Source organism: Triturus cristatus, chromosome 5_1 (assembly GCF_964204655.1).
Source record: "Triturus cristatus chromosome 5_1, aTriCri1.1, whole genome shotgun sequence".
NCBI lineage: Eukaryota > Metazoa > Chordata > Amphibia > Caudata > Salamandridae > Triturus > Triturus cristatus.
This window is the reverse complement of record NC_140587.1, coordinates 6,745,893-6,759,710: the sequence shown is the minus strand read 5'-3', so window position 1 is coordinate 6,759,710 and position 13,818 is coordinate 6,745,893. Positions and strand designations below refer to the sequence as shown.

Below are 13,818 nucleotides of genomic sequence, written 5' to 3'. Positions count from 1 at the left end.
TCAACCTGTGGTCAACTCCAAGATCACAGTAAGGCTAACCATCTCCTGCAGGACTCTCGACCTGGCATTAGATCTCTTTGCAAGACAGGAAGCACTAGCATGCACATCGTAGGCACTGCCCTGCTGACCACAGTTGAAGGTGACCTCTGCCTCTGGATACTGCAGGACCTCTCAGCTGCCTTTGGCACAGTCGGCCATCCACCCTCAGGCGCACACTGGAATCTTGAAAGAGTTTCACCAGAAATGGCCTTCGCTGGTTCTCCAGTACACCGATGAAAGACAAATCTACTTAGAAGTCTATTCTTCTTCAGACATCATGGGGCATATTTACAAACCCCTTTGGCCATGCGAGCATCACTTTTTACGACGTTCCTGTGGCGATAAGGGCTTTGCTTTATTTACAAGGTTGCGTTAAGCCACTTACCCTGGCTTAACGCTGCTTTGTAAATAAGGCTCCCGTTCACGCTATGCTTCGCGTGTAAGGGGAGGGCAATGGGTGTTGCAGTGGGTGTTCCACAGCAGCACCCCTTGATTCTGACGCTGCCCCCTAATAACATAGGAGGTAGCGTCCCCCTCCCTGCACATAAACAATCATTTGTTTTGAATTGCTGCTTTGCAACTTCTGTGTGTCCTGCATTAAGCAGCACATATATAAGTTACAAAACAGCATTTGAAGATTGTTTATGTGAAGGAAGGCGGATCTTCCTGTACATAAACAATCTTACCCTGCACGCAGACACCCTTGCACTGTGGTGCAAGAGTGCCTGCGTTGGTGCTCGGCTGCTAAGGGTAGCACCAGTGCAGGGGGAAACACAGGGCTGCACCATATTCTTGTATATCTGGTGCAGCCCTGTGTTTCTGAAGTGGTGGCGTGAGCTGTTAAGGCAGGAAGGCTAACTCCTCACTCTGCCATTTCCCTTGTAAATATGCCCTTCAGTTTGCAGGAAGGTGAATCTTTTTTCAGGGGGTGATGTAAAACCTTATTGCTTGAAGAGTCACCAGGGCATGGCTTTGCACCAGGAGGAGATCGACCAGAGTGGTACTGCAGCTGCTGTTGGTTTTATGACCTGTGTGCAGAATTGGGTGGTCATACAGTATATGGGAGGCTCATATACTCTGCAGACGGCCACCCCTGAGATCCAAGGTGTGGACTGGTTGAGAGGTCCCTGCTCTGACCGATGTATGAATACATTTACTGCTTTATGGGCAAATATTTCAGAAAGATTAGATTATGGTCCAATAAACCTAGATTGACCATTGGGCTTCATGTCACCAGCTTTCCTCTCCACCACTCTCCTCTTGCATATCTGTCTCAAACAATGCCTTAACATCGTCCAGAGCTGAAAGTCCAGTACCGGAAGCTCAACCCAACTCAGACAGAAATTATAATAATTTAGCAAGAATTACAAACGAGAAACAGTGCAAACCCGGCTCAAAACATGAGCGTGACATGAACCTTGATGGCTTCAAACCCCAACTTTCATCGAAGGCCAAGTTACTTAGATGTCCCCGGTCACTGACCTTTCGCTCAAGGAACAGAGTCCAGAAAAAGAAGTTTGAAAAAGAAGCTTGGTACCATGTCTTTTTTAAGGGAAGTGGAGCTATTTCATTCAGAAAATGACTTCAGAACTGCTGTTTAATTCCTCGTACACTCACATCTGGAGCGTGGTGACACCATGCTCAGTGGTCTCTCAGACTCCACACTCGCAGCCCTAAGGGACATGCTACACACTGTAGCACGGCTTCTCCAGGGCATGAAGAATTAGGATCAGCCTGTTCTTGTGGAAATACATTGGCTCCCCTTGCCTGTCTGCACACTCTTTGATAAAAGCTGTGTTAGTTACAATGCTGTCATAACCAGCACCCCTGCTTATCTTCAAGCTCAAAATCTCTCGTCAGGACACCATCAGACTGCAGACTGAAAGAACATGGAAGCAGGCTAGACAAAAATTCTATATCACAACAACAATCTGAATGAGACTGTAGTTAATGATGTTATGATTGGAGCTCTGATATTGTCAGAGTGACTTCATTATTGATCCTGACGAATGCCAAGAACAGTTATGTCATCAGGGCAGAAACATGTTGGTCAATAGATAGGGTACATCCAACCCTATATTCACTGGCTTTTTAACCACTATCACTTAGGCAGGAAGAATAAAATTGTGGCCCCTAAGTAGATAGTCTTTAATTTCACTTTTTGCGCTCTGCCCCTCGTCACCGTTTCGAGTTGGTCGCACTCCGGCTCCTTCCCTCTCGGGTTAAGTCGTGGCCCACACAGGGCACCTTGCGGTCCCCGTGTGCTGGAGGAACCCAATGATGAAGCATGTCACCCTCGGGTGAGTGAGGGTTTTCGTCCATAAGTGGCACATGCCCAAGATAACGGTAGATTTTAGTTTTCAGTGAGCTACCCTATATCTTATGTGAGATTTATTTGTATTGGAAGTTATATAGGCTAACAGCTGTTGAAAGTAGCTTAATTCTTCCCTCTAACCCTCCTTTTTGTGTGAGAAACACATCCATTTTGTGATGCCAGGGCTCTTTCAGGATTCTACCGTGTTTCCACAGTAGGTACATGTCTACCCCTCTAGAAGGGTGGGATCATACTCCCACACCAGTTACTGGTGTGGGGGTATGATTCCAAAGCATTTGACACCAAACACGACATGTTTTGATGCAGCCATCCCAGAGTTAGCATTTACCGCGAGGTTATAATGCACTTAAGAGTATATGGTTCAACCGCATCCACAAACAGCCACAGAGAATAGACTCTGAGGGCTGCAGAGGGGCCCTGCTCAGGCAGAGGCACCCCTTCACATGTAAACCAAGCACCCTGCCCTCAGGATTGACAGGGCCTGCCTTAGGGGTGACTGATAGGCTTATATGTGTGTGTAAGGTGAGATATAGGGAACCTATATCTCAGTGAGGAGTGCTACCACTACCTCACCCCCTCTGCAGTAGCAGGCCTATGGTGTCAGTTTTAGTCTGCTTCCCAGGGGTGGCATAATACATGCTTCAACCCTTGGTAGGCCTGTGAGGTACCTATGCCCTTGGTACCTAAGGTACCATATACTAGGGGCTCATAAGGGAAACTACCTTTACAACGCAACTTTTACAACGCTATGCTATTACAACGCATTTTTTACAACGCAAAAGCTTTTACAACGCATGCATTTACAACGCATGCTATTATATGGTAAGTACTTTTACAACGCATATACCATTACAACGCATTCTTTGAAAAAGCCTTTACAACGCATGCATTTACAACGCATGCATTTACAACGCATGATGTTATATGGTAAGTACTTTTACAACGCATATACTATTACAACGCTTTTTTTAATTTTGTGATTTTAACTTAAATAAATATATATTGTATAATTTAATGTTTTTTTAAAAAAATGTTTTTTTTTAAATGTGAGTAGTTTAACAAAAGATTAATACTTGAGTATTTTTCTAATATAAAAGAGTATTTTTTAAGTTAAATTAATACTTGAGTATTTTTCTAAATACAAAGAGTATATTTTAATTTACATTTAAAAATATAAGATTTAAAAAAGAGTATTTTTCTAATATGAAAGAGTATTATTAAAGTTTAATTAAATAAATATAGTTTAAAAAATTAAATGATTTGGCTTATGAAAAATTAATAATTGAGTATTTTTATTTGAATTATAATATGTTAATAATTTAAAAAAAGATTTATTATTAATTATTTTTACTAGAGCTTTCTTAAAAAATATATTTAACAATTTATTTAAAAATTAGTCTTATGAAAGAATTATACTTGAGTATTTTTAAAAAATTACAGAGTATTTTTTAAGTTAATTTAAAAAAAAAATATATTATTAATAAAAGAATTGTATTATGAGAAATTAATAATTGAGTAATTTTAATTTAAATAAAATATGTAATTAAAAGATAAATAAGGATTATTATTAAATAGTAATTCTAGACCAATTATTTAAAATTAATATCAATAAATTAAAAAATTAAAATTAGTATTATGAAAGATTAATACTAGAGTATTTTTAATCTTCTTATATAAAGTTTAATGTTTGTAAAAAAAAGGAAGAGTACTTTTGGAGTATTATAAAAAAAAATTAGAGAAATGTTTAAAAAAAAGATAAAAAAGTAAAAATATTTTTAATATTAAAAGAGTAATTAGAAATTCATTTCAGAAATAATAATACCTAAAGAAAATAGAGCAGGAAAAATAGAACTTACTTTAAAAAAAAAATCCCATGCTTTTGCATTGAAGTCTATGAGCTTATTTGTCCTTCATTTATTTTGGCAGCTTCAGAATATACAACCCGCGGAACAAGAAAAGAAGGATCAGAAAGAGAAGAAAGAGCAAGTTTTGAAGGAAAAAGAAAATAGAGTCGAGGTAAGGAACACATTTAGTAAATTTACATTAAAAAAGTTACATTTTAAAAGAATAAATTACAATTTATAAAATAATAACAGTAAACAAATAATGTTTTTAAAATATTTCTTTATTGAAACAAACTTAAAAAATAAACCATATTTTTATTGATTTTTGCAAAACAAGGAACATTTTTTAGAAAACATATAAATATTTTAATTACATTTTTAAACATTTATTTACAGATTAGTTAAATAAAGTAGTCCGTTATAAATATTGAAGCACGCGATGACGTAATGACGTGAGCGTCGACGTAATGCGCCATTTTGAAGAGCATCGGAGGAGGAAGCAGCAGGAAGCTGATCTGCGTCCAGGTAAGAAATATTTTCACTTTAAATTATAGATTAAACCTTTAATAGTGATACATATATAGTAAGGAAAGAATGAGGAGAGGTTGCGGAAAAACTAATTGATGTTTTAAATGTTTTTAAACATGTCCACATTTATGTCATTAATGTATGCCTATGTCGGGTCGCGAAAAGTTATTGGTTTATTTAAAAAATGTATGTAACTGTTAAAAAAATTAAAGTTACTGTTCACAAAGTTTATTTCTTAACTTCGGAACTAAATATAGTGATTTTGTTCTTCATTTCTAAGAGAAAAAAAATAGCGTATTCGTAAATTTTGGGAATTAATGATTGAATACAAATTGGTGTTTATGCAGCAATGTGCATTTTGGATTATGGCTTGACATGTACAATTTAGATTGGTTTGAGTTTTGGTGATTTTTTATGTCGGAAATTAAAAAAGAAGTTTTCTGTAATTAAACTAATGGCGTTCGGTTGTTGAAAAATTGGTCCAATACTATGGAACAGTACATTTGATGACATTGGTAGTTTTGCTAGAAATGAAGATTTGAAACAAAAAAAAAAGGACCCGACTTGTTTGTTTGAAAACTTTTTTAGAAAAAACATTGTATGCCAATTGTAATTTGAAAAATATTTAAATTTGAAGCAAAGCAAGAAAGTAAGTAAAAAACTAATTTTAGAAAGAAAGAATGTTAGAAAGATTTTCCAGGTAGTCTATAGCCACACACAACGAAAATTGTTGTACAATAGCCAATAGTCTCTCAGACATTTCCCTTGTTTTGACAGTTACTCGTGGGTTTAGACTACCTGCAAGTGTTTGGGCTATTCTCATTTCTTGAAAACTTTGCTCCTTCTTCAAAGTTTCCAAAAAAGAGTAGAAGTTTGGATGAGGTTTGCCAATTGTGTGGTTGAAGGAGTTATGCCATCCCTCAATGGCATTGTTTGTTTTTGCTTCTCCCTCTAAACAACTCGTGTAGCAGTTCCACCACTCCACATGGAATCGTGGCTTCCTCCTGCGACCCGATCTGCTTAGGTGTCCAATCCATGTGTCCTCGAAATAATTTAGAATGGGTGCCAATTTTTCTTCGTTACTTGTATAATAAACAGATTCTATAGTTGCAGTGTAGTACTCGTCCACACTATCAGGAGCAACAAAACAAAGTGCTGTTAATTTTTTTAGTTCAAATTGTAGTTTGCTATCACGAGAATATTCTGCAACTAGGGATGTTTTTTGTAATTTACGCCAAAATGCCTGGGAAAAATGAAAAAAACATCCCTGAATTTGGGTATCCATGTACGTTTTATTGATCACATTGATCATGCTCAATTCAAAATCTATAATTATTTTCCTAGGACTTTTAGATGTTTTACTTTTAATCACTGATAAAAGTTCAGTGTATGTTGCAGAAGTCTTATCAGGTAGCAAACTATATACTAATGGAATTACACTATTGTTAATTTTGGCATGTATAGTGTAAATTTGAGTGAAAGGATGGGGTGTACTTTTAAACGTCCCATCCATCATCCAAATTTCACTACTTTCTAACTTAGCAAGGTTACGTGGGGTACTAACAATGAGTATTCGTTTCTGAGGGTTTTCGTTGTCATGCAGAAGGAAAGGTTCATCAGAGAAAGAAATAGAAAGATCATGTGGAATTCTAATGTCAGAGAAAGAATGTGGTGTAGATAATTGAATGTTACTTGCCTGCTTTTGTCTTTGAATAATTCTTCTCAAATTAGGAATTATAGGCATGTTACTAGCAACATGACTGGGGACATGCTGTGCAACCTCTCTTAAAATGGATCCTGTAGAATCATTGGAGGTGCTTGCAATAGCTTTCATTTCGTTAACTGTTTCTCTAATTTCTACCTCCATTGCAGAGGCAGAGTGGTTATGTTCTGTGGTTTTCACAACTAAATTATCAACAGTAACCGCTCTGCCACTGCAATGGGTAGTGTAGTATTGCACACACCTCCAATGATTTCTAGTTAAACTTATTCTTTCCTTACTACATATGCATCCTCCATGGTTTAATACATTTTTTCCCTTCCTGGATTTAATGTACTTCGCAGCTTCAAGACTAGACATTATCTGAAAAGAGAAGACAAGAAAAACAAATTAGGTTGAAAAAGTAAATGCAATACCTAAAATGTAACACTTACACCTTCCAACACTTTCCCTACTGCTGCACCTTCCTGGAGTTGGAATAGTAAATTGCACCCCTACACCATCACACACTTTCCCTACTGCTGCACCTTCCTGGAGTTGGAATAGTAAATTGCACCCCTACACCATCCAACACTTTCCCTACTGCTGCACCTTCCTGGAGTTGGAATAGTAAATTGCACCCCTACACCATCCAACACTTTCCCTACTGCTGCACCTTCCTGGAGTTGGAATAGTAAATTGCACCCCTACACCACCCAACACTTTCCCTACTGCTGCATCTTCCTGGAGTTGGAATAGTAAATTGCACCCCTACACCATCCAACACTTTCCCTACTGCTGCACCTTCCTGGAGTTGGAATAGTAAATTGCACCCCTACACCATCCAACACTTTCCCTACTGCTGCACCTTCCTGGAGTTGGAATAGTAAATTGCACCCCTACACCATCCAACACTTTCCCTACTGCTGCACCTTCCTGGAGTTGGAATAGTAAATTGCACCCCTACACCATCCAACAGATTCCCTACTGCTGCACCTTCCTGGAGTTGGAATAGTAAATTGCACCCCTACACCATCCAACACTTTCCCTACTGCTGCACCTTCCTGGAGTTGGAATAGTAAATTGCACCCCAACACCATCCAACACTTTCCCTACTGCTGCACCTTCCTGGAGTAGGAATAGTAAATTGCACCCCAACACCATCCAACACTTTCCCTACTGCTGCACCTTCCTGGAGTAGGAATAGTAAATTGCACCCCAACACCATCCAACACTTTCCCTACTGCTGCACCTTCCTGGAGTAGGAATAGTAAATTGCACCCCAACACCATCCAACACTTTCCCTACTGCTGCACCTTCCTGGAGTAGGAATAGTAAATTGCACCCCAACACCATCCAACACTTTCCCTACTGCTGCACCTTCCAGGAGTAAGAAAAAAAAATTCTTCAATCTGAAAACTTTATGTTATACATTTTGGGAATATTATAAAAAAAAAAAAATTGTTTGTTAAACTAATTGATGGTTTAAATATAATGTTGTATAAAAATACCTTGTTTTTTTGGAATTGGTTTCCTTGGTGAGGCTTCTGAAGTGGAAATGGCCTGCAGGCTGGAGTAGACACTTATGTGTTGGTTGGAATCGTAAAAGAAAAACAATTGTCTGCAAAAGTGATAAAAGGATAAAATGAGAAAACTGAACGTTGTAGAGAAATGCGAATTTTAAATAACTTTTTGCAAAAATGATATTCAATATAACTTATAGTACATAACACTTTCCCTACTGCTGCACCTTCCTGGAGTTAGAATAGAAAATTGGACCCCTACACCATCCAACACTTTCCCTACTGCTGCACCTTCCTGGAGTTAGAATAGAAAATTGGACCCCTACACCATCCAACACTTTCTCTACTGCTGCACCTTCCTGGAGTTGGAATAGTAAATTGCACCCCTACACCATCCAACACTTTCCCTACTGCTGCACCTTCCTGGAGTTGGAATAGTAAATTGCACCCCTACACCATCCAACACTTTCCCTACTGCTGCACCTTCCTGGAGTTGGAATAGTAAATTGCACCCCTACACCATCCAACACTTTCCCTACTGCTGCACCTTCCTGGAGTTGGAATAGTAAATTGCACCCCAACACCATCCAACACTTTCCCTACTGCTGCACCTTCCTGGAGTTGGAATAGTAAATTGCACCCCTACACCATCCAACACTTTCCAGACTGTTGCACCTTCCTGGAGTTAGAATAGTAAATATTACCTGTACACCATCCAACACTTTCCCTACTGGTGCACGTTCCTGGAGTTAGAATAGTAAATTGCACCCCTACACCATCCAACACTTTCCCTACCGCTGCACCAACCTGGAGTTATGAAAAAAAATTCTTCAAACTGCAACTCTTATTTTAATTATTTTGGGATTATATTTATATTAAAAATTAAATGGTTAGTCAAACATATTGATGGTTTAAAAACAATGCTGTATAACAATACCTTGTTTTTTTGAAATTGCTTTTCTTGGTGAGGCTTCTGAAGTGGAATTGGCCTGTTGGCTGGAGTTGTCACGTATGTGAGGGACTGAATCTTTCAGCAAAGAAACAAACAATTGTCTTTGGAAAAAAAAAGAGAAAATAAAATAACTTAACGTTGTTGAAAAATGCAAATTCTGATAAACTTTTTTAAATTATGACATAGAATATAACTAATACTACATAACACTTTCCTAACTACTGCACCTTCCTGGAGTTAGAATAGAAAAATGTACCCCTACACCATCCAACACTTTCCCTACTGCTGCACCTTCCTGGAGTTAGAATAGTTTATTGTACCCCTACACTATCCATCAGTTACCCTATTTCTGCACTTTACTGGAGTAACAATAGCAAAAGGAATGACTATTACATTGTGGAAATTATAACACTGAAAATTTAAAATACCTTTTACAGTTGTTGTTTGTTCTCGTGGCTTTTTGGTAATGCTGGCTGCAGGATAAAGTTATTTTTTAAATTTAATTAATCCTCAAACTTGTAACCGATTTACTCTGGAAATAAAAAAAAGTTTTATAAATTAATGTGTCTTAGCCAACGTTGGTTAAAACAAAATAATTAATTTTTTGAAAATATGATATTTGACAAATGAGTATGAGTAACAATTGGTAAAGCAAAACATAATACACTTTGAATGCATTTTTAAATAAGAGTAATAATGGATACACCTACACCATCACTCAATTACTCTACTGCTGAACATTCTGGGACTTAGAATACTAATAGTTACCCCAGTAACATGAAACGCTTTTTCAAATGTAGTACCTAACTGAAGTCATATTAGTAATTGTTACCCCTGCACCATGGTATAATTTCGTTTATGATGTAGTGTGAATGAGTAAAAAAATAAAAAAATCACCTTTACCATACAACACTTTAGCTAATGCTAAAAATATATTTTTAAAGTAAAATAATTACAATTAAATAACATTTACCTTCACAATAGTAAAGGTGAGTCGATTACGTTGAGGTGATGCAAAATTAGGTACACCAATTCTTGATTTTCAAAATATAGCAAGTTTCTGTTTTTGGAAAAGAAAGTAGTTGTTTTAAGTTGGTATATATTTTTAGTGATAACAAATTAGAAACAGTACATTTTAAAAGTTAATATAAAAATTTTAAAAACATATATTGTATGGAAAGCAAACATATTTTACGCTAAAGCAAGGTGTAAAAATATTTTACTGACTTACTAGTAGTTGCAAACTAATAATGCTTTTCCGAACGAATTCAGTGCTCTCTCTGAGGAGGTCGCAGTGGAGGTGACAGAGGGTCAGGTTTTGACGTCTGGTCTCTCTGGTAGTTGATAATCAACTGATTGCAAAATGGTGTCTTCCTGGTATTTATAAGTTTTACTCTGTGTCACTATTAATTTTTTTTAAAACTGCGTTTGTTGTGTTTTTTTTTATACTTTATTTTACTGTGGAAAATGATAATTTAAAAAAGCATTTAAAAATGTATTGTTTTCATTCATTTGCTCCGTTTTGGCATCCATTTTGGAACATGTCTTTTGGTATTGTTTTCATAGAAAGTGTTGTAGGACAAGTTTTAAAAGTGAGATGGATAAAATGGCGCCTATGTGTATGTGTGTTCTGTTTTTCTCTGTTTAATTACTTTCCGATGTAATCATGATAAAAATGTGTATGTATTGGTGTTAAATCTTTCGTTGTTTGTATAAAACTTTGAAATGTGTGAATACGGAATTTTAGGAGGGATTTTGAGTATTAATTTTAATACTCGAGTATTAATTTTAATACTCGAGTATTAATTTGGTAATGCATTTCAGTAGATTTACGTACAGTTTTTCTCCACATTTTAATACACTTCCCCACCCTAAAACCCCTAATTTCCCTGCATCCCGTGCCAGATTTTATTGTACTTTTAAATAAAAAAAAAAAAAATTCGCGTTGTAATGGTATGCGTTGTAATAGATTTCGTTGTAACAGCACTTTTAAGTATTTTAATAGGTTTTGCGTTGTAAAAGTGTTCGTTGTAAAGTAATGCGTTGTAGTAGTATTTGCGTTGTAAAAAATGCGTTGTAATGGTATGCGTTGTAATAGCATGCGTTGTAACGTCATACATCCGCTCATAAGGTACCACAGTATCCAATCACTAGTGCATCTAATATGCACTCCAAGTTGTTTAGAGAGAACAGTGAGACTGGGGCCCTGATTAGCAGGGACCCAGCCAGACTATAGCCAGAAACCAGTGTTAACATCAGAAAAAAAGTGGGGGCAACATAAGCCAGATCCTACTCTCCTACATCAGCTAAGACTTTACATCTAATCTCTTTTATTCCCTCTTTCTTCACAGATTTCTCGCTCTGTCTTCAGTGAGAGCTGCCTCCCTGGGCCGTCAGCGAAGATTTTACATGTAATCTCTTCTATTCCCTCTTTCCTCACAGATTCCTCGCTCTGTCTGCAGTGAGAGCTGCCTCCCTGGGCCGTCAGCGAAGTCTTTACATCTAATCTCTTCTATTCCCTCTTTCTTCACAGATTCCTCGCTCTGTCTGCTGTGAGAGCTGCCCCCCTGGGTACCGAAGAGCTCCAATAGAAGGGAGGCCCATCTGCTGCTTCGACTGTGTGCCGTGTGCCGAAGGGGAGTTTTCAAACAGGACTGGTGAGTGAACACCTTATAGTTCTTACAGACCAGAGACCAATTGTGTAAAGTACACATTTGAGCGTATGTTGATCATGAGAATTGTGGGGCTATTATCAAGGACGTTGTTAAAATTATCGCTGCGTTAGCGGCAGGTAACTGCCGCTAAAAGCGGCGATAATGGCCATGATAATATGCCGCAGAGAATTCCAATAGAAGCCCATGTTCTGGTGTGAACATGGGCTTCTATGGAAATTCTCTGCGACATATTATCAAGCCCATTATCGCCGTTTTAGCGGCAGTTTCCTGCCTCTAAAGCGGCAATAATTTTAACGCCTTCCTTGATAATATGCCCCTAATTGTTTAAAACTTGAAGGAACATTTCAAAGATGCCTGGCACAGTGGAAGGAACACATGGATTTATGAATTTAGCTGTTGCAATTCTCAGCAATTGGACTCGGTAGTTTGTACTTTGTTAGTTCTTGTGTCAATATGATTCATTGGGGGCATAGGTTGGAGTGGTGTCGCAGGAACTTGCAGGTCAGATTATTGATAAAACAAATATAATCTGACATGAATATTGTATCCTACATATCACTTACACCTGCGTGTGTGTATAGACTGTGTAGGATTAACTGCGATGGACAATACTTTGTAAGAGATGTCTCAGATACAACATTAGGGCCACAATAGTCTGGTGCCACACCCGCGCAGTCGATCTGAAGCCCTCTCAGAGGCATCTCATTCAAGAGAAGGGACAGGAGTGGACTGATTATCCCTTGTGATTGTTGACATGTATAGTTAGCTGTTTCACTGTTGGCTTATGGGGCCTACCTATGTTTGTTGCCGCAGACTAAAGACGAACGTGGCCTCACTGACACCAGTCATTGCTCGAACACTACATTGAATTGAATTGAATAGACACTTGTAAAGCGCATGGCTACCAAAGGCCTCCCAGCGCTAGAGACAAAGCCATCAAACAATCAAGGGATCAGAAAGTTACGGAGAACAGTAGTTTGCGGAAAGAGAGATGATTGGCCTTGAAGCGGATATGATCTGGGAGCTGATTCCAGCATTTGGCCGCGATGAGGGAAAAAAGACGTCCCCTACTCCAAGCTCGGTATACTCTAGGAACTATTGCTAGATGGTTTTTTTCCAGAGCGTAAAGATCTTTTAGGGAGGTAAGGGGAGATAATGGATTGAAGAATCGGAGGGGCCTTAGCTGAAAGTGCCTTATGAGCAATACACAAAGCCTTGAACTGGATTCTCTCAGCCACCGGAAGCCAATGCAGAGACAAAATGTAAGGTTTAGCTGATTCGCGCTTGTGAACCTGCATCAGAAGTCGCGCCGCACAGTTTTGAACCATTTGCAATTTTTTAATGGTTGCGGCCGGAGACCCTAGGTAAAGCACATTGGCATAATCAAGCCTCGAGAGGATCAAGGCTTGCACCAAAAGCTTCCTGGCAGAAAACGTCAGAAGTGGAAGAACCCTCCTGATCATTTCTAGAATGCCATAGCAGGTACCTGCCAACCCACACGCCTGTTCCTTAAAATTCAGGCTGTAGTCCAGCCACACCCGAGACTAGTAGATACTTCTCAGCAGATGTTCCCTTTGCTTCCAGATCCTCAGTAAATAAGTTCTCTGCTCTCTGTCATTTGGCCTCATCTGCCTGCTTAAGCCCTCTTTGTGCTTTGCCACCTGGTGTACTCAAGAGACATTTTCAGTATCGTCTGCTGAAGGTAATGCTGACAGTTCCATCGTTGCTCCTCTCTCCATCATCTCTCTTTACCCAATTCTCCAGTCACTTGAGTGCTCCTTTGTTCTTGTCTTCAGCTCTTCCATCTTCAATCATCAAATCCCTCTTAAAGAACTTTATTTCACATGTTCTGGCCAATGATAACACTTAGCGTTGCACCGGAAACTTCTGAGCAGGGCTAAAACTGAGATGGTTCACCCTTATAGTAGAAAAAACACAAACAGGACCTGACAACCTTGCAAAGAGATGCCCTAAAACATAAGCTCCTTCCCAGAAAGGCAGTGAAACAGAGCAGGAAACCCTCTCCACTGGTGTCGACGTATCTAACACTGTCCTCAAGCGGCTCAGGGCTAAGAATGGCTGGTACAAGCCTTGAGGTCCATCATTCCAATGGCTCTCTTTCTGTCTCTCTCCTTTGAAGGGCTTGGCTTTTAGCTCAGGTTCATGGCCTATAATACCCAGCAGAGCCCTGAGCAGCGGCTGTGAGGCTATCTGCCGACAGAG

At 38.6% G+C, this 13,818-nt stretch overlaps 1 protein-coding gene across 1 annotated transcript in view; it reads left to right on the top strand.

Annotated features, from left to right (window-relative positions):
• LOC146829927 (vomeronasal type-2 receptor 26-like) overlaps positions 1 to 13,818 on the top strand; it is a 57,036-nt gene that overhangs the window by 22,219 nt on the left and 20,999 nt on the right. Inside the window, exon 4 of the mRNA XM_085605716.1 lies at positions 11,454 to 11,577. Coding sequence (XP_085461842.1) covers positions 11,454 to 11,577 — 124 coding nt within the window. The remainder of the gene's footprint in view (positions 1 to 11,453; positions 11,578 to 13,818) is intronic.